Genomic DNA, 21854 nt, shown 5'->3' with positions numbered 1-21854 from the left:
TTGCAAGCAGTCAGACGGATGATGCCACAGCAGCGGGCGTCCGTATGCTCAGGTTAGCTTCAGCCCAAGTTAGCATATACTCGCAATTGTGAACGGCAAAAGACAGCAACGGCAATCGCAAGTGCAACCACATATGAATTAGGCCCCACGCGACAGCCGACTGCGCTCATCATTAACCCTCTGTTAAACAACTATAATGCCATCAATATTCCTTCTATTCCTTGTATGTGCCGGATCCCCCCCCAGAAGACTCACCTGCGTTAGGACGTTCTCCATTTCTGCCTTCCTCTCTGCCGTACACTTCTTGTCTGACATGAGCTTCTGGAGGTGAGCTGCCCGGGAAACAAGACTTACGTCAGTGACGGGCAGCAGACCGCTGAGTGTAAGGGGCCTCACAGGCTGCTCCACACATCGTTTATTCTAACATCTTTTAAAGTGGGCTTAGACTACTTCCCGACGCTCACATCACATAACGCAGCCGGCCAGCAGGCATCCTTAGCTGAAGGGCATTACGTGATTAGATGTGGGAAGACCACCTGGCACGCTCACCCAATCACACGCCACCCTCTTTGTCCAGAATAGCGATAGTAATGTCCAGTTATTTAATCTCTATGGAATTTTATGAGGGGGGTGCAAATAAATTAAGGGAGAGATGTATCAAAGCTTCCAGTCCGCTTCTAGACAACATTTATCAAGTACATTCTATAAAAATGCTAGTTGGCAGCAAATTCGTTGCTATGGGCAACATCAGATTACAAGCTTTGATATATAGACACCTTTATCAACAAAACATGTTCGTAAAACAGGCCATGTGTGCGCTGATGACGGGCTACAGTAGCTGTTACTTATAGTGTCTACCAATTGAGTGAGAAAGTCGATACAGATCTAGAACGATATTTATATGCTTCGGGCCTCAGAAGAATAAAACTGCAGAAGGTGGCGCTAGAAATTATATGGATGTCCCGCAGCTTCCTGTGCATAATTCCTGCCAATGTGCATTGTGGAGCAACCTGACGGCATTTACCAGGGAGCGGAGGATTGCAGCAGCCAATGAGAAGAGATAACGCCACTCCTTGCAGCCTAAATGTACCAATGCAAACGGGTTCACTACGATCTACCGGCGGCCGACCTCCCGGTGACCAGCATACCGGCGCCGGGAGGCCGGCCGCCGGCTTACCGACAGTGTGGTGAGCGCAAATGAGCCCCTTGCGGGCTCGCTGCGCTCGCCACGCTACGGGCACTATTTTATTCTCCCTCCAGGGGGGTCGTGGACCCCCACGAGGGAGAATAAGTGTCGGTATGCCGGCTGTCGGGCTCCCGGCACCGGTATGCTGGTCGCCGGGGGCCCGACCGCCGGCATACTGAAGACAACCCATGCAAACTAGTGCCGCAATTATTATACGCCCACATTGCAACAAACTTTTCCTTTTTAACTATACAAACCCAGGCTATGTTCTAACTGTAAGCCGCAGGGACAGCTGTTTCAATAACCAGAGCTTCATCCTGGGCACATCGGAGCAGTCATTCATATTTCACTAAGTTTCTGACAATGTGCATAGTATCAATTACCGGAGTCGGACAGAGGCTGCTGGACAGGGACAGTAATGTCCCTCTACCCTGAATATGCCACCGTATGCATAAAGTGGTTATCGCCAACAGGGCCAATGTGGTTTGGTACACAGGAGTCAGACCATGTATGCTAGCAATGCAGTTATGTCACTTCCAGACGTTTTATTTAAAGGAAGATACACACTGAGTGAAAGACGCTCGGTGCAACTGAATGGTCCGGGACCTGGCAGGCCGTGAGGGGCTATTTGGCGTGACTGAAGCTACAGTGTATGAGGATACATTCATGTCTTTACAGCCAGCACTGAACACTAAAGTCCCTAGTGGTCCTCACCTTTCAGAAGATGGTCGGCTCGGAAGCATTCTCCGTTCTTCACATCTTTTACCATGAAATCGGCAAACTTGTCAACGTGGCCGGAGGTCCTGAGGGAAGAGAGTGAAGAGGACCGGAGGTCACCACAAGGTAATAAGAGCATAACAAGCGACAGCAGCCATATGTAATACCTAGAACAATGTGTCCTGCCAGATTGGTTGGTCACTGGAGAAGGAAATCGCTAAGAGACCAGACAGCTCAGTAGAGGAGAGGGAAAAGGATGGAATCATTTAAGTACATTATAGGTCATAACGGTAAGGTAGGTTATTCTTTATAATATTTCCTTCATCACACATAGTGAAGATACTCCAACACCAATGAGGTAATGACAGAAGATAGCGTGATGTTCGTTCCCAGCATAAACTAAAAGTTTGTTCAGATTAACCATTGACACCCAACTAAGGGGGTCATTTACTAAGCAGTGATAAGAGCGGAGAAGTGAGCCAGTGGAGAAGTTGCCCATGGCAACCAATCAGCACTGAAGTAACATCTATAATTTGCATACTATAAAATTATACAGAGCTGCTGATTGGTTGCCATGCAACTTTTCCACTGGCTCACTTCTCCGCTCTGATCACTGCTTAGTAAATGTTCCATAAGACAGTTTCCTATAAGTGTAGAACAGTAATGTGTGTGTTATTACTGTAGATATGGAAGGCACCACAGTGCTGCACAGTACCCGACAAAGGGGGGAAACCAGAACATACATAAAACAGGGGAATACAGGGTAGATAAAATAAAGGCAGAAATGAACATAGGGGGTACGAAGAGACATGCAATGAGAGCTTACATTCTGCTGAGAAACGGGGTACAGCTGAGAAGGAAGGTCTTTCAAGATGAGGTGTGATATGTATGAAGGAGCGGTGCTTAGGGCATTGTAGATGAGGGTGAGTAAGTGCAGTTGGATTGTGGAAGATATATGGAGTCAGTGTTGGGATCTGCAGCGTGGTGCAGCAAATGTGGAGAGGATAGCGATAGCTCTACGTATTAGGACTTAGGATGAGGAGGAATCTGTTTATAGAAATAATTGTGCACGTGTCCAAGGTTCAGCATCCAAGGGGAATAAGACGGCCACTATGTTTAATAGAAAATAAACAGAACAGCAACAGGGACAAGTTTAGATAGAAACTCGATCCCCAACAGTTCATGTTTTCCGGGTCACCCAGCAGGTGCACAGGTGTATTCATTACTCACTGACATTTTAAAGCATCCACAAGTGGAGATAATTAAACTTGTGATTCTGTGAGGAGAGCAGGAAAACATGAACTGCTGGGGGTCCTTGAGGACCGAGTTTGGGAACCACTGGTGTAAAGGAACCAAAGACATTTGGGGAAAATATATGTAGTTTCGGGTTACGGATCTCTTTGCCAAACACATTTAGGGCTCAATTCAATTAGACAATGAGTAAGTGTGGATATATACTTTGATAAAAGACCAATAGGGTTGTGTACAAAAGTCCACGAGTCCGGAAACGGCAAAGGTGTCGAGCTGTGGACGCCATTTCCCTGCAGTTCCAACAGCATCTCGATCCCCTTGTGTCTAATTGAACTGAGCCCTTAGTGGAGGTACAGACTGTAGATTTTTATATAGTCAGGGGAGAATTACTTGAGGACGGGTTCCGGAGTGAGCATGGTGCAGTCAATCTCCAGTATCTGCTCCTCCTGTATAAAGTGCTGTCTCCATGTCTGAATAATATTATTCTTCAACGCACAGCCGACAGGTCCAAAGTCATACAGGCCACTGACCCCTGCAAGCAACAATGGTGGGAAGACATCAGAAAGCATCACACTCACATTCATATTTACTAATGTCTTATTCTAATATAAAATACAGAGTGTAAGAAATAGTTACTACATCTAAAACAGCTGGTTAGTAGATATTTACAGAAACTTATATAGTTATCACCATTAAAAACACCTTTTTACCATGAGAGACCACATGAAAAGTGCAGGGTGGGAGCAAAGAAAGTGTGGGGAGAGGGAGTGTGTGTGTGTGGGGGGGGAGGGAGAGAGAAAGCGCAACAGGAAGAGGGTGGTGGCACAAGAGTAAAAAGGGGGAGGTATTGAATAAAGCCAGGCAGCAGTTTTTCCCTATACCAATATAAAGATATTTACACATCGTGAATTTGGAAGTGGAGAACTCACTGGGAAGTGAAGATACACCAGGAATGGAGGATGTTTCTTGTCTGGACGATATAACTTACAAAATGTTTCTGTTTTGTAATTAAAGGATTTTAGCTCGGCACCCAGGGACGGCCCGACTTACTGAGTGAGCTGGTGTCGGCTCCGCAGGAGGATCCTGGCCGACTCCTTCACCTCAACCCGCCAAACCGTGACATGCCGGGTGGGAGGGTGCTGCTTACCTCCTGTGACAGGGTTCGGTTTATGCTCTCACCCCCTCCCCCCACCACATAATGCTGCTTTGTATAAAGATTTTCTGGGGAGAACACTGACAAGATTTGAGTGGATACAGGTTATCTGTGCACGTGGAATCGTTTCCAGCAAGATAAAGTATTATTTCCTTACAGACCACCACTCTGTAAAGAATGTTTACAGCAACTATATGATATCAAAATAAAAATCCTATTTACTATACTCCTAATCCTAACTGCTGAATTCAAATTAAGTGTCACATACCTCCTACTAATCACAGATTAAAGAAAAAAGAAACTTTAATTATAGAGGGATCACACACTGGGGGGGATCAGTGCCAAGTTCTACAAGAGAGGGAAATATAAATAAATAAATAAAATAAATACACTGTATAAGGTATGTTGTAAACAGAGATTCCAGACAACTGTGGGTACACCAAGGGGACACATTACATCCAGATTACACTTCGGGTAGATCCTGCACAACATCTGATCTTCTAGGAAAGTCTTTAACAGATTTTAGTGATTTAAATTCTATTTTTTTTTTTTTTTTTTTACCTTTTACTGTAATAGGACACAAGCTAAACAATGCTACAGAACACAAAGGGCGGTATTCAATTCTTTTCACCCCCTTCCACACACATTCTGTTTCTGCTGACGGGTGTGGTATACTCATTTCAGCTCGCTACCCCTGGGGTAGCGAGGGCGTCCAACCCTTTCGCAGCTAAACTTGATTACTACAGGCGCAATTGCCACAAAAACGGGGTTCACTTTAGAAAGGAGATTGGGCGTGATATATCATTTGAATACCGCCCACAAGAGTACTACAAGTACAAAACCTATTTAAAACCCTGCTCATCTATTGTAACACATTAATGCCGGTCTCCCTCAGCGGGAATGCTTAAGATTGAGGGTTCTCGGAGTAATCCCAAGAAAATACTAAATGAAATTGCTGGCTCCTACATATTTCATATTCTTCCCTTCCCTGCCTGGGGTAACAGGTTTCTGCCTGCCCGGATGTGTTGTCACGGTTATAGTTCAGCGAGTCTACACTGTGATATCCAGAGAAATCGTTGAAACATCCTAATATAAGATAATGCAATATTCCCCTGTAATAATAATAATTTTATTTATATAGCGCTCTTTCTCCAACATGACTCAAGGCGCTTTACAGACATCAAAAACAATGCACATAATACAGAAGATGTAAGTAATACAGCAATAGATAAACCACACAGACATAGAAGAAAACCTTAAGCACACAGAAAGCATAATGCAGGATTGGTGTAGGCATTTTGGGTAATAACTTCCACAGGTTGTGTATTCCACCCTCACAAGGTACCAGGTGCGGCAGCCATCTTGGGTGCACAGTGTATGATTACCCAGGGTAGAATAGTCCACCCCTAGAAGAGATAACACAAAATGGGGAGATTGCAGAGTCCTAAAGTTCAGAGTAGGGTTCCAACAAAGCCATCAGGTCCATGTATTTTTCATCCCATCAACCAGCGCCAGATGAGGCAGCCGTGTTGGGCGCACTACGAAGGTTACACTGTGGGAGATGAGCCATACAAGGGCCAAATGCATGTATGGGAAAACTGACATGTGTAGGAGTATGATATACCCTGCATGGAAAGATCCAAATGAAGCACACCCTGCCCACGGAGGAACCATCCGAGGCAGCCATCTGGGGTGCACTGTGTAGGTTGTTGCTGGTGAAGGTTTCATTTGCAGGGTGCAATGATCTAACTTTGTAGGAACTATTACATCCACTATCAAATGTTCCTGCAAATAAAGTGTGGTCACACATATTATTCTAAAGAGACTTTACACTATGATAAATGTGCCTGTGTTGATTATTTATATGTGTAACCTATGTTTTTGTGACAGAGGTTATGAGACTAGGGAGCTTATGTAACGGCGCTGCAGAATGCAGGCTGTGCAGGACTTCTGGCAAGCATACCCGTACTTTTAAAGCGGCAACCGTTTACAATCTGGTTTTGCCTTGTGTAATGATTGCAGATTTAAAAATACAGGGATACTTGCCGGAATTCCTGCATAGCCTGCATCCCGCAGGCTTTTAAATAAGCCCCTACGGGGGGATATTTGTTTATTTCTCTCCAAGCTTTAAGTACCAACCAAATCAGCACCTGTAATTTTTCAAGTACAGCCTGTAACATGACTGTTAGGTGCTGATTGGTTGGTACTTTATCACTCTCCACAAGCTTTTACAAGCATGGGTGCGCATGTTTTCCACATCTCCCTGCTGGAGCACAGGTGTATTCGTTGCTGACTGACCCATTTTAAAAAGATCCACAGGTGGTGCAAATTATTTCACTTGCAATTCTGTGAGGAGACCTGGAAAACATGCACTGTGAATGTGACCCGAGGACTGGCTTTGAGAAGCAATGCCCTAAGGTACCATTTCTAAATTTAATTGATCATCTTCTGAAGAAAGCTTTACCCAATTTATTAAAGTCCCGACATATGGCGCCAGAGTAATACCTCCATATATGGCAAAAGCCTGGTCATAAAAGAAGCGTCTCTTCAGTGTGTCTTCCATCTTCGCTCTGTCAACGACGTCATCCTTGGGTTGCAGAGACAATTCCTGCAAAACATCAGAGACGGACTCAGACATGTGAATGCTGAATGGTGACGGCTACACAGAGGATGTATGGTGGTGTACAGGCCTGTGGTGGTTTGATGTTCTGCCTCCACAGCTCTGGTGACACAGGAGGTCTTATAACAAAGTAACATAATTAGTGAGGTTGAAAAGAGGCAAAATGCCCATTGGGTTCAACCTGTATTCTGTATTAGCTGAGTTCATTATAATGTCCCTGATGAAGTAATGGTTTATGTCTAGTTAACAATTATAAATCATGTTCTTCTCAGATTATCAATGTCAATATTTTAAATGCTATAACCTTGGATATCTTTTTCAGTCAGAAATGTATCCAATCCGTTCTTAAATGCATTTACAGAGTCCGCCATTACCACCTTCTCTGGCAGGGAATTCCAAATCCTTATTGCCCTAACAGTGAAGAACCCTTTCCTATGTTGCGTACAGAATTTTCTCTTCTCCAGCCTCAGCGAGTGCCCACGTGTCCTATACAGAGTTCTTTTGATAAACAATTCCTCTGATAAACTTTTTGTAATGTCCCTTTACATATTTGAAGATATTAAATGATGTCTCCTCTTAGACGCCTCTTTTCCAGTGTATACATATTCAACTTAGTAAGTCTTTCCTTATAGTCCAGTGTCTCTAACGCTTTAATCAATTTAGTAGCTCGCCTTTGAACCCTTTTGAGTTCACAGATATCTTTTTTATAATGTGGTGCCCAAAATTGAACACAATATTCCAGGTGCGGACGTACCAATGCTTTGTACAGCGGGTAAAAGAAGGTCAGTATACTCAGCGAAGTGTAGTACTACTATTATTAGTACGGCTACTACCATTACTACTAATAAAATTAATTCCAAGGATACATTCATTTACTATTAGAACCAAACACTAACTCACATATTTTTGTACTGGTAATTCATCAGAAGGGCTAGTGTACTATGATGAGATGCATCTCATTGTCCGATTACTAACATTGCAATTTATTTTTCAAAACACACATTTTCAACATAATACTGTAATGGATGTGAATCACGCTGCACAATGAAAGTTGAAAATTACCAAATGAGAAGATGTTGTTGCCTACAGTTCCGGTGCCCTAGCAGAGCCTGATGCTGCCTTAGCTGGGAAGCAAAGCAGCGAAACACCAGTCAGTGCTCTGGATAAGAGGCCTGGAACTGCAATGGGGCCTACACACTGGGTGATGTTTTCAACCATCGATATTATCGACCAACAATATTATTGATGGTTGATTTTTACCTACACACTGGACGATATTGATGGTCAATTTGGACGATGAGAGTGTACATACAACTATATTGTCTAAACTGACTGGCATGTATCAACGATGAACGATTGCGGGCACGCGCATCCTTCATTGTTGATGCATTCACACTGAAAGATATGAACGATTTATCGTTCATTTATGAACAATACCGTTCATATCTTTCAAGATGTCTTCTAGTGTGTAGGCCCCTTTAGCCTTGCACTAACACCCAGCAGGAGGCGCTGTTGTCTATGGCTTGTCAACCTGTCCTTTTTCCAGCTCCTGACTACACTCCTTGGCTTGAGGTCGCTACACTTCACATCCATCACCTCATTGCCACCTCCCATATAATCATCTTTCCATAAAGTCTGCAGTAGGGTGGTCATTCAGAGTTGATCGCTCGTTATTTTTTTTTCGCAACGGAGCGATTAGTCGCTAATGCGCATGCGCAATGTCCGCAGTGCGACTGCGCCAAGTAAATTTGCTATGCAGTTTGGTATTTTACTCACGGCATTACGAGGTTTTTTCTTCGTTCTGGTGATCGTAATGTGATTGACAGGAAGTGGGTGTTTCTGGGCGGAAACTGGCCGTTTTATGGGTGTGTGTGAAAAAACGCTACAGTTTCTGGGGAAAACGCGGGAGTGTCTGAAGAAACGGGGGAGTGTCTGGGCGAACGCTGGGTGTGTTTGTGACGTCAAACCAGGAACGAAACTGACTGAACTGATCGCAGATGCCGAGTAAGTCTGGAGCTACTCAGAAACTGCTAAGAAGTGTCTATTCGAAATTCTGCTAATCTTTCGTTCGCAATTTTGATAAGCTAAGATTCACTCCCAGTAGGCGGCGGCTTAGCGTTTACAAAGCTGCTAAAAGCAGCTTGCGAGCGAACAACTCGGAATGAGGGCCTAGATGCGCTAGGGCTAGGCCTTGGAGAGCTATATAGTGGAGAGAGATAAACTACCAACCCATCAGCTCCTGTCTTTTTTCAAAGACAGCCTGTAACATGGCAGTTAGGAGCGGATTGGCTGGTACTTTATCTCTCCAAGGTTTAGTACATCTGCCCTTATTTTATGCCACACAATAATGCCCCTTACACATATGCCCCACATTAGTAATGCTACTTACTTTTGCTTGCTGGCAGTCAGATGTTTCCACCTCTGCAGCTCCCTGAACCCATGACTGTGCTTTGTGGGGTGGGGGTGGAAGGCTGGACGGGGACAGTGTCATTGTCTCCACAAAGGCCCATGGCAGGAGGAGCTGCTGTTGCTGGGTATGCGCAGTAATCCTCCTCCCATGGACATTGTTGAACTCCCCACTGTCCTCACTTACTGCTCCCGGCTCGTCAGCTCCCACTGCTCCCAGCTGAGAGCTCAGATCACAGTAGCCAACACAAAGCAGGACCTCTGCCGGACCTCGCCATTTGCCTAGGCCCGGCTCTGTGTGAACTTACCTATACGGTTTCCTTTCACCTACTATACACTCCACAACAACACAGTTCAGAAAACAAACAGCTGAATTGGAAAATAAGCTATTTCACCTGTGGATTCCTGCGGAACGCGGGTTAGATCAAATCTGAGCGGGGCTGCAAAAACTTACACCAGAGAATCAGTTCCTATACAACGCCATTGGCTATGTCTCCGTCAATGGAAGGACTGTGACATAGGGCAACTGGGCTAAAAACAGTAAGTAAAGCCCTTCATTGTATGGTCAGCGTTACTGATGACAGAGCACGTTACCATTACTGGGCAATAACAGGAATACTGAAAAATAATATATGCAGAGAATATATTGTGGTATCTCTGCATTTTCATTTCGGTTATTAAAAATAAAAACTTATACCAGTGTAAACAATCCCAGCCCAGCTAAGCCCAAGGATAATATGTATACATTATAACAAATTGCATCACAAAACATAAGGCAGGTTGGAGGCTAGTTCTGTATAGATATTACAAAGAAAAAAACAATGCAAATAAAAATAAGAATTTACTTACCGATAATTCTATTTCTCGTAGTCCGTAGTGGATGCTGGGGACTCCGTAAGGACCATGGGGATTAGCGGCTCCGCAGGGCACAAAAGTAAAAGCTTTAGGATCAGGTGGTGTGCACTGGCTCCTCCCCCTATGACCCTCCTCCAAGCCTCAGTTAGGATACTGTGCCCGGACGAGCGTACACAATAAGGAAGGATCTTGAATCCCGGGTAAGACTCATACCAGCCACACCAATCACACTGTACAACCTGTGATCTGAACCCAGTTAACAGCATGATAACAGCGGAGCCTCTGAAAAGATGGCTCACAACAATAATAACCCGATTTTTGTAACAATAACTATGTACAAGTATTGCAGACAATCCGCACTTGGGATGGGCGCCCAGCATCCACTACGGACTACGAGAAATAGAATTATCGGTAAGTAAATTCTTATTTTCTCTGACGTCCTAAGTGGATGCTGGGGACTCCGTAAGGACCATGGGGATTATACCAAAGCTCCCAAACGGGCGGGAGAGTGCGGATGACTCTGCAACACCGAATGAGAGAACTCCAGGTCCTCCTCAGCCAGGGTATCAAATTTGTAGAATTTTGCAAACGTGTTTGCCCCTGACCAAGTAGCAGCTCGGCAAAGTTGTAAAGCCGAGACCCCTTGGGCAGTCGCCCAAGATGAGCCCACCTTCCTTGTGGAATGGGCATTTACAGATTTTGGCTGTGGCAGGCCTGCCACAGAATGTGCAAGCTGAATTGTACTACAAATCCAACGAGCAATCGTCTGCTTAGAAGCAGGAACACCCAGTTTGTTGGGTGCATACAGGATAAACAGCGAGTCAGTTTTCCTGACTCCAGCCGTCCTGGAAATATATTTTCAGGGCCCTGACAACATCTAGCAACTTGGAGTCCTCCAAGTCCCTATTAGCCGCAGGTACCACAATAGGCTGGTTCAGGTGAAACGCTGACACCACCTTAGGGAAAAACTGGGGACGAGTCCGCAGTTCTGCCCTGTCCTAATGGAAAAAGAGATATGGGCTTTTGTGAGACAAAGCCGCCAATTTTGACACTCGCCTGGCCGAGGCCAGGGCCAACCGCATGGTCACTTTCCATGTGAGATATTTCAAATCCACAGATTTGAGCGGTTCAAACCAATGTGATTTGAGGAATCCCAGAACTACGTTGAGATCCCACGGTGCCACTGGAGGCACAAAAGGGGGTTGTATATGCAGTACTCCCTTGACAAACGTCTGGACTTCAGGAACTGAAGCCAATTCTTTCTGGAAGAAAATCGACAGGGCCGAAATTTGAACCTTAATAGACCCCAATTTTAGGCCCATAGACACTCCTGTTTGCAGGAAATGCAGGAATCGACCGAGTTGAAATTTCTTCGTGGGGGCCTTCCTGGCCTCACACCACGCAACATATTTTCGCCACCTGTGGTGATAATGTTGTGCGGTCACCTCCTTCCTGGCTTTGACCAGGGTAGGGATGACCTCTTCCGGAATGCCTTTTTCCCTTAGGATCCGGCATTCAACCGCCATGCCGTCAAACGCAGCCGCGGTAAGTCTTGGAACAGACATGGTACTTGCTGAAGCAAGTCCCTTCTTAGCGGCAGAGGCCATGGGTCCTCTGTGAGCATCTCTTGAAGTTCCGGGTACCAAGTCCTTCTTGGCCAATCCGGAGCCACGAGTATAGTTCTTACTCCTCTACGTCTTATAATTCTCAGTATCTTGGGTATGAGAAGCAGAGGAGGGAACACATACACCGACTGGTACACCCACGGTGTTACCAGAACGTCCACAGCTATTGCCTGAGGGTCTCTTGACCTGGCGCAATACCTGTCCAGTTTTTTGTTCAGGCGGGACGCCATCATGTCCACCTTTGGTCTTTCCCAACGGTTCACACTCATGTGGAAGACTTCCAGATGAAGTCCCCACTCTCCCGGGTGGAGGTCGTGCCTGCTGAGGAAGTCTGCTTCCCAGTTGTCCACTCCCGGAATGAACACTGCTATCACATGATTTTCCGCCCAGCGAAGAATCCTTGCAGTTTCTGCCATTGCCCTCCTGCTTCTTGTGCCGCCCTGTCTGTTTACGTGGGCGACTGCCGTGATGTTGTCCGACTGGATCAATACCGGCTGACCTTGAAGCAGAGGTCTTGCTAAGCTTAGAGCATTGTAAATTGCCCTTAGCTCCAGTATATTTATGTGGAGAGAAGTCTCCAGACTTGACCACACTCCCTGGAAATTTTTTCCCTGTGTGACTGCTCCCCAGCCTCTCAGGCTGGCATCCGTGGTCACCAGGACCCAGTCCTGAATGCCGAATCTGCGGCCCTCTAGTAGATGAGCACTCTGCAGCCACCACAGAAGAGACACCCTTGTCCTTGGAGACAGGGTTATCCGCTGATGCATCTGAAGATGCGATCCGGACCATTTTTCCAGCAGATCCCACTGAAAAGTTCTTGCGTGAAATCTGCCGAATGGAATCGCTTCGTAAGAAGCCACCATTTTTCCCAGGACCCTTGTGCAATGATGCACTGACACTTTTCCTGGTTTTAGGAGGTTCCTGACTAGCTCGGATAACTCCCTGGCTTTCTCCTCCGGGAGAAACACCTTTTTCTGGACTGTGTCCAGAATCATCCCTAGGAACAGCTGACGTGTCGTCGGGATCAGCTGCGATTTTGGAATATTTAGAATCCACCCGTGTTGTTGTAGCAGTACCCGAGATAGTGCTACTCCGACCTCCAACTGTTCCCTGGACTTTGCCCTTATCAGGAGATCGTCCAAGTAAGGGATAATTAAGACGTCTTTTCTTCGAAGAAGAATCATCATTTCGGCCCTTACCTTGGTAAAGACCCGGGGTGCCGTGGACAATCCAAACGGCAGCGTCTGAACTGATAGTGACAGTTCAGTACCACGAACCTGAGGTACCCTTGGTGAGAAGGGCAAATTGGGACATGGAGGTAAGCATCCTTGATGTCCAAGGACACCATATAGTCCCCTCTTCCAGGTTCGCTATCACTGCTCTGAGTGACTCCATCTTGATTTGAACCTTTGTATGTAAGTGTTCAAAGATTTCAGATTTAGAATAGGTCTCACCGAGCCATCTGGCTTCGGTACCACAAATAGTGTGGAATAATACCCCTTTCCTTGTTGTAGGAGGGGTACTTTGATTATCACCTGCTGGTGAATTGCTTCCAATACTGCCTCCCTGTCGGAGGGAGACGTTGGTAAAGCAGACTTCAGGAACCTGCGAGGAGGCGACGTCTCAAAATCCAATCTGTACCCCTGAGATTCTACCTGTAGGATCCAGGGGTCCACTTGCGAGTGAGCCCACTGCGCGCTGAAACTCTTGAGACGACCCCCCCACCGCACCTGAGTCCGCTTGTAAGGCCCCAGCGTCATGCTGAGGACTTGGCAGAAGCGGTGGAGGGCTTCTGTTCCTGGGAAGGGGCTGCCTGCTGCAGTCTTTTTCCCTTTCCTCTACCCCTGGGCAGATATGACTGGCCTTTTGCCCGCTTGCCCTTATGGGGACGAAAGGACTGAGGCTGAAAAGACGGTGTCTTTTTCTGCTGAGAGGTGACTTGGGGTAAAAAGGTGGCTTTTCCAGCTGTTGCCGTGGCCACCAGGTCCGATAGACCTACCCCAAATAACTCCTCCCCTTTATACGGCAATACTTCCATGTGCCGTTTGGAATCCGCATCACCTGACCACTGTCGTGTCCATAACATCTTCTGGCAGAAATGGACATCGCACTTACTCTTGATGCCAGAGTGCAAATATCCCTCTGTGCATCTCGCATATATAGAAATTCATCCTTTAAATGCTCTATAGTCAATAAAATACTGTCCCTGTCAAGGGTATCAATATTTTCAGTCAGGGAAACCGACCAAGCCACCCCAGCACTGCACATCCAGGCTGAGGCGATCGCTGGTCGCAGTATAACACCAGTATGTGTGTATATACTTTTTAGGATATTTTCCAGCTTTCTATCAGCTGGTTCCTTGAGGGCGGCCGTATCTGGAGACGGTAACGCCACTTGTTTTGATAAGCGTGTGAATGCCTTATCCACCCTAGGGGGTGTTTCCCAACGCGCCCTAACTTCTGGCGGGAAAGGGTATAACGCCAATACTTTCTTAGATATTAGCAATTTTTAATTCATCTGATTCAGGAAAAACTACAGGTAGTTCTTTCACACCCCACATAATACCCTTTTTTGTGGTACTTGTAGTATCAGAAATATGTAACACCTCCTTCATTGCCCTTATCATGTAACGTGTGGCCCTACTGGAAAATACGTCTGTTTCTTCACCGTCGACACTGGAGTCAGTGTCCGTGTCTGTGTCGACCGACTGAGCTAATGGCCGTTTTAAAGCCCCTGACGGTGTTTGAGACGCCTGGACAGGTACTAATTTGTTTGCCGGCCGTCTCATGTCGTCAACCGACCTTACAGCGTGTTGACATTATCACGTAATTCCATAAATAAGCCATCCATTCCGGTGTCGACTCCCTAGAGAGTGACATCACCATTACAGGCAATTGCTCCGCCTCCTCACCAACATCTTCCTCATACATGTCGACACACACGTACCGACACACAGCACACACACAGGGAATGCTCTGATAGAGGACAGGACCCCACTAGCCCTTTGGGGAGACAGAGGGAGAGTTTGCCAGCACACACCAAAACGCTATAATTATACAGGGACAACCTTATAATAAGTGTTTTCCCTTATAGCATCTTAATATAATATAATATTGCCACACAAAATGCCCCCCCTCTCTGTTTTAACCCTGTTTCTGTAGTGCAGTGCAGGGGAGAGCCTGGGAGCCTTCCTAGCAGCGGAGCTGTGTAGGAAAATGGCGCTGTGTGCTGAGGAGAATAGGCCCCGCCCACTTTCCGGCGGGCTCTTCTCCCGGTTTTTCTGACAACCTGGCAGGGGTTAAATACATCCATATAGCCTCAGGGGCTATATGTGATGTATTTTTAGCCAGCATAGGTACTTTCATTGCTGCCCAGGGCGCCCCCCCCCAGCGCCCTGCACCCTCAGTGACCGTTGGTGTGAAGTGTGCTGAGAGCAATGGCGCACAGCTGCCGTGCTGTGCGCTACCTTAAGAAGACTGGGAAGTCTTCAGCCGCCGATTTCTGGACCTCTTCTCTCTTCAGCATCTGCAAGGGGGTCGGCGGCGCGGCTCCGGTGACCCATCCAGGCTGTACCTGTGATCGTCCCTCTGGAGCTAGTGTCCAGTAGCCTAAGAAGCCAATCCATCCTGCACGCAGGTGAGTTCACTTCTTCTCCCCTAAGTCCCACGTTGCAGTGAGCCTGTTGCCAGCAGGACTCACTGAAAATAAAAAACCTAACAAAACTTTTACTCTAAGCAGCTCTTTAGGAGAGCCACCTAGATTGCACCCTTCTCGGCCGGGCACAAAAACCTAACTGAGGCTTGGAGGAGGGTCATAGGGGGAGGAGCCAGTGCACACCACCTGATCCTAAAGCTTTTACTTTTGTGCCCTGTCTCCTGCGGAGCCGCTAATCCCCATGGTCCTTACGGAGTCCCCAGCATCCACTTAGGACGTCAGAGAAATAGGAATTTAATACCTACCAGTAATTCCTTTTCTCGTAGTCCGTAGTGGATACTGGGAAGTACTTTAGTACCATGGTGTATAGATCGGGTCCATTGGAGCCTGGCACTTTAAGAAATCATTAGTGTGTGCTGGCTCCTCCCCTCTATGCCCCTCTTACCAGACTCAATCTAGGAAAACTGTGCCCGAGAAGACAGACATACTTTGAGAGAAGGATATAAATACAAAAAGCGGTGAGGTAACAAACCAACACACAACAATAACCAAGATAGCAGAGCTGACCAGAACATAGGAAAGCAATGCTAATTATAATAAGGACAGCAATGCTAACTAAACATGGAACATGGACGGCAACAGCAAACTCAACCAAGAAACTTACAACCAGGTAAGCAGGAATTCGAAGCACAGAGGCGGGCTCCCAGTATCCACTACGGTCTACGAGAAAAGGAATTACCGGTAGGTATTAAATTCCTATTTTCTCTAACGTCCTAGTGGATACCGGAAAGTACTTTAGTACCACGGGGAAGAGCCAAAGCTCCCAGAATGGGTGGGAGAGTGCTGAGACCCCTGCTAAACGCCTGGCCAAGGTATCGAACCTGTAGAACTTTACAAACGTGTTTGAACCAGACCAAATAGCTGCAACTGTAAGGCCGAGACACCCAGGGCAGCCGCCCAGAAAGAACCCACAAACCGAGTGGGCCTGGATAGAACTCTGCAGCGGCAACGCTGCCGAAGAATAGGCTTGTTAAATGGTCAACCTGAGCCAACAAGCAACGGACTGCTTAGAAGCAGGATGACCAATTTTGGTAGCGTCATAAAGGACAAAAAGGGAGTCAGACTTCCTGTGACGAGCTGTCCTCTTGACGTACCGTATATACTCGAGTATAAGCCGACTTTTTCAGCACTTTTTTTTGTGCTGAAAAAGTCACCTCGGCTTACACTCGAGTCAGCGTTAGGAGGGACACGGAGAGCACAGCGCGCGGCTCCTGCATCAGGGGCGTGTGTGTGTTAAAGGAAGTGCACGAACCGGCACTTCCTTTAACACACGCCGCTGCCGCCGGAGACGCAGGTGGGACACAGGAGAGCCGCGCGCTGCGCTCTCCGTGTCCCTCCTTCAGAAGACAGCGCGGGAGCGACGGAGGGTAAGTATCTGGCACTGTGGGGCACATCTGGCATTATGAGGTCTGTGTACGGCTAGAGCTGCATTTCCCACCCTAGGCTTATACTCGAGTCAATAAGTTTTCCTAGGTTTTTGTGGTAAAATTAGGTGCCTCGGCTTATATTCGGGTCGACTTATACTAGAGTATATACGGTAAATCCTCAAAGCCCACACAACATCCAAGGAGCAACAGATGTGTCAGACAGTACCGGAACTACTATCAGTTGATTAATGTGAAAAGCCGATACCACTTTTGTCAAAAACTGCGGGCTAGTCCTGAGCTCCGCCCTATCCTCGTGAAATATCAAATATGGGCTCTTACAGGATAAGGCTCCAATTATGACATACGTCATGCAGAAGCTAAAGCTAGCAACATGACATTCTTCCACATTAGAAATTTCAAGTCCACCCTGTGTAAGGGTTCAAACCAGTCAGACTGTAGGAAAGTCAGGTCCACATTGAGGTCCCACAGAGCCATGGGAAGGACAAAGGGTGGCTGAATGTGAAGAACACCCTTTAGGAAAGTCTGTACCTCTTGGAGTACCGCAAGCTGTTTCTGGAAGAATATAGCGGGTAATTCTGAGTTGATCGCAGCAGGAAATTTTTTAGCAGTTGGGGAAAACCATGTGCACTGCAGGGGGGCGGATATAACATGTGCAGAGAGAGTTAGATTTGGGTGTGGTGAGTTCAATCTGCAATCTAAACTGCAGTGTAAAAATAAAGCAGCCAGTATTTACACTGCACAGAAACAAAATAACCCACCCAAATCTAACTCTCTCTGCACATGTTAAATCTGCTTCCCCTGCAGTGCACATGGTTTTGCCCAACTGCTAAAAAATTTCCTGCTGCGATCAACTTGGAATTACCCCCATAGAGAGCCAAAATCTGAACTTTGAGTGAGCCTAACCTTAGGCCCTTATCCACACCTGCTTGCAGGAAAAGTAGAAAACGGCCAAGTCGAAATTCCGCAGAAGGATATTTTCTACCATCGCACCACAAGACATATTTCTTCCAGATAGCGTGATAATGTTTGGACATGACCACCTTACGGGCCTGGACCATAGTGAAAACCACCTTGGACGGGAGACCCTTTCTGGTTAAGTTCTCCCTTTCAACTTCCAAGCCGTTAAACGTAGCCACAGTAAGTTTGGATAGACAAACAGTCCTTGTTGAAGAAGGTCCATGAGTGGCGGCAGAGGCCAGGGTTCCTCCAGGGACATGTCAGGAGGTCTGCGTACCAGGCCTGTCTGGGCCAATCCGGAGCAATTAGAATTGCCTGAACTCTTTTCCTTTTGAGTCTTTTTAGAACTCTTGGAATGAGAGGGATTGGAGGGAACAGGAACATGAACTGGTAGTTCCATGGCGCAGTCAGAGCGTCCACTGCTGCAGCCTGCGGATCCCTCGTTCTGGAACAGTAACGACGGAGCTTCTTGTTGAGGCAAGAAGCCATCAGGTCTATCTGCGGACAGCCCCATCGGTGAAGCAGTTGTTGGAACACCTGAGGGTGAAGGCCCCATTCCCCCAGATGGAGGTTGTGTCTGCTGAGGAAGGCCGCTTCCCAATTGTTCACTCCTAGAATGATTATGGCTGAGATGGCCCTTGCATTGGCTTCCGCCCAGAGGAGTATCCTTGACACCTCTCGCATTGCGGCCCTGCTTCTTGTCCCTCCCTGTTGGTTGATGTACGCCACCGCTGTGGCGTTGTCCGACTGCACCTGGATGGCTTGATTCCAAAGGAGATAAGGAGGCCTGCAGAAGAGCATTGTAAACTGCCCTGTGCCAGAGTCTCTAGTAGTCAGTGCGCTAGTGGCGGCGCGACAGCTACGGGAGAAGAGGGTGCCCACGCGATCAGCGATGGACTCCGGAAAGGTAGGTATAGGAGAAATGGGTGCAGTGTGTGCCCACCCTGGACTCACTGCACCCATTATAGAAACGCCTATGGTTGTCATCTTACCCCTCCAGCTCCACGTCCTCTGACTCTGGTATTTCAGTGTCAGACTGGAGCACCTGTGGGAGTGTACGTTTATGAGAGACCACCAGAGGGGGCTGAGTAGCCTGTCTGTGATCAGCTATCTTAATTTAAAAAAAACTCTTCTACTGACTGTTTCAGGGTTTGTCTCTCCTGCTTTGCAGCAGCTAACTCTGTATTTATATCAGTAATCATTGTTTTGAATGATTCTAACCATGCAGGTTCCTGCAAGACACTACCTTGTGAAGGTAGAGAACACTGGGTACATAGCAGGGACCCCTGTGAGGAGGGGGTAAACTTGGTGTTGCAAGAAGGACACACAGATTTTTTCCCAGACATGCTTACAGCAGAAATACAGATATATAGCACAGTGCACTGACACACATTAGTGAGCAGAACAGTAACCCAGACAACCCCAAATGGAGGAACACAGAGAGGAATGGGACCGGCACACAATACCTCAGATCAGAGCAGGGCTCCGCTGGGTATACTTTACAACTTGCTACTAGCACAGCGGTGTAACCGCTATATATGCGCTTCCCCCTTTCTATCAGACCCCCTGGTACAGTACAATACTTGGTTCAGTGGCCTCTGTGGAGGAGCAGCGTCAGCGTGCAGCCTTTAGCTAGCAGCAGGAAATGGCGCCTTCCAGCTTCTGGTCCCGCACTCCGGGAAGCCCCGCCGCTTTCATGGCATGCGGTCCCTAGAAGATTATACTGGCATTTTGTATAAAAACACAGTGGAAAACAGAGAGTAACCCCCCTGTTACAGTGTGCCAGTGTGGGGTCCGCGGTGGGCACCGCAGCTCGAGGCCCGTGACCGCAGTGCCCTTTTCCGCCATTGTTACCGGGGACCCGCTAACCGGGACCCTGGTATATTACTCACCGCACCGCGTCTGCTTCAGCATCTGTTAGGGGTGGCAGCATGCTGCCGGCATGGGCTCACACCATGGAGGCATGAGAAACAGCGCCTCAGGAGCTCAATGTCCTGTCAGCGGGAATACGAACTATTAACTCTTTATTAAGTTGGTTCGGTCCCCCCCTTAGTCTCACGATGCAGGCAGACTGGTTGCCAACCAGTGCTGTCTGAAGAGAAAAAATTACCATAAAAAGTCAGAAGAAAACTCTCTGGAGCTCCAGAGAATGCACCCAGCTCCCTGGGCATATTTTTCTAAACAGAGTTTGCAGGAGGGGCATAGAGGGGAGGAGCCAGCACACACTAATTATTTCTTAAAGTGCCTGGCTCCAATGGACCTGATCTATACCCCATGGTACTATAGTACTTCCCAGTATCCACTAGGATGTTAGAGAAAATAAGTTCTTCCCGACACAGAAGACGCTCCAGCACGTTTCCTGTTAGTAATTTGATAATGAACAGACTGATCTGCTAGACAGTTTTGTTGTCGCTGAGAGCAGCAGACGGTTCTGGGAAAGTCTACGTAACATTATCCTATCATTACCTTTGCTTCCAAAATTCGTTTTCTGGCCTTCAGCTCAGCCACTGCCCGGTCCACAACCACCTGCGGGGCTCTCTCTTCTTTTAACTTGCGGATGAGGTCACCCTGAGATTGGAGAGAAGGAGAACACTTTAGTTTCCAGCAGCAAATAAAGGAAACAAACAGTTGAGAAAACGGATCATACAATTTGTGATCACACATTTGAGAACCAAAAGTGAAACTTCTTGCACGCTTCCCGCAAGACACCATCCACTACTATCTATCTCAGTAACCCTTGTTCAGAGCAGTTCCTACGTCTCAGGATTCCAGAGCTGCAGTGTAACGTTATTATATAGAGACGACACCCTCTATAAATCAGAGGTTACACTGACTTTAGTTGAACTTCTAGAGGTCATGGATGTAAAAGCTTTCTGAAACATACTATGAGGTGGATTTATTAACCTCCCTGCCCCCGTATATGACACGGAAACCTTAGCTCGGCGTCATTTAGGGCAGCTTGCCTGTGGAACAAAGCCGGAACACATGACAAATCAGAAAACTGTCTTGTAATAGGCAGAATGACGCTGCAGACTGCAGTCTACTAGTTTTCCAATGGAAACTTTATCAAGCCCCAAAAGGCTTACCTTTCCTGAGTGTGGTCCGGTTAGCCAACGCCTTTTGCTTAAAGGTCTCGCAATGGGAGGGGGGGTTGTGCTTTGCTGGGGAACCCTCTTTTGGGAAGTGCTGTCCCTGCAAGCAAGCTTAAATAGCTGCAATGGGAGCTAAATGAGGCTATAAAAAGTTATTTTTTCATCGGCGAAAACCAAGACCAATAATAAATACAGGAGTGTCCCGTTACATCTTTGCTCTGTAAGCTACAAGTCGTGTGACACAAAGTGTGAGTGCCGCGTTACTCTGTAGTGCCAAGCGTCTTATGTGATTTTTTTCAGGGAAAATGAGTCTTAGACGCATAGTAAAGTAATAGGACGCACAAGCAGCTTCTGCTGATTAAATGATATGCAGCATGCCTATATTCTGTGTGTGACTGCGGCTGTATCTGCATACAAAATGCTGTGCAAACACTAACGTGGCATTTCGGATGCAAGTATGGGTCGTTGGATAGACACAACTTAGGTCAACATGCATTAGGTCGACAGGGACAATAGTTCGACATGCACTAGGTCGACCGGTCAAAAGGTCGACATGCACTAGGTCGACCGGTCAAAAGGTCGACATGCATTAGGTCGACAGGTCAAAAGGTCGACATGCATTAGGTCGACAGGTCAAAAGGTCGACATGCATTAGGTCAACCGGTCAAAAGGTCGACATGCGCTAGGTCGACCGGTCAAAAGGTCGACATGCGCTAGGTCGGCCGGTCAAAAGGTCGACATGTGCTAGGTCGACATGTACTGGGTCGACAGGTCAAAAGGTCGACATGTACTGTGTCGACATGTCAAAAGGTCGACATGTACTGGGTCGACAGGTCAAAAGGTCGACATGCATTAGGTCGACAGGTCAAAAGGTCGACATGCGCTAGGTC

The 21854-nt window shown here is 47.0% G+C and overlaps 1 protein-coding gene across 1 annotated transcript in view; it reads right to left on the bottom strand.

Annotated features, from left to right (window-relative positions):
- The window catches only part of GARS1 (glycyl-tRNA synthetase 1), a 131130-nt gene that overhangs the window by 99135 nt on the left and 10141 nt on the right, over positions 1 to 21854 (bottom strand). Inside the window, exons 2-6 of the mRNA XM_063924322.1 lie at positions 20339 to 20440; positions 6813 to 6915; positions 3545 to 3686; positions 1901 to 1989; positions 256 to 332 (exon numbers count right to left, since the gene is read on the bottom strand). Coding sequence (XP_063780392.1) covers positions 256 to 332; positions 1901 to 1989; positions 3545 to 3686; positions 6813 to 6915; positions 20339 to 20440 — 513 coding nt within the window. The remainder of the gene's footprint in view (positions 1 to 255; positions 333 to 1900; positions 1990 to 3544; positions 3687 to 6812; positions 6916 to 20338; positions 20441 to 21854) is intronic.

This window comes from Pseudophryne corroboree, chromosome 5 (assembly GCF_028390025.1).
Source record: "Pseudophryne corroboree isolate aPseCor3 chromosome 5, aPseCor3.hap2, whole genome shotgun sequence".
Taxonomy (NCBI): domain Eukaryota; kingdom Metazoa; phylum Chordata; class Amphibia; order Anura; family Myobatrachidae; genus Pseudophryne; species Pseudophryne corroboree.
The sequence above is the reverse complement of the archived record's forward strand: the minus strand, read 5'-3'. Positions and strand labels throughout refer to the sequence as shown.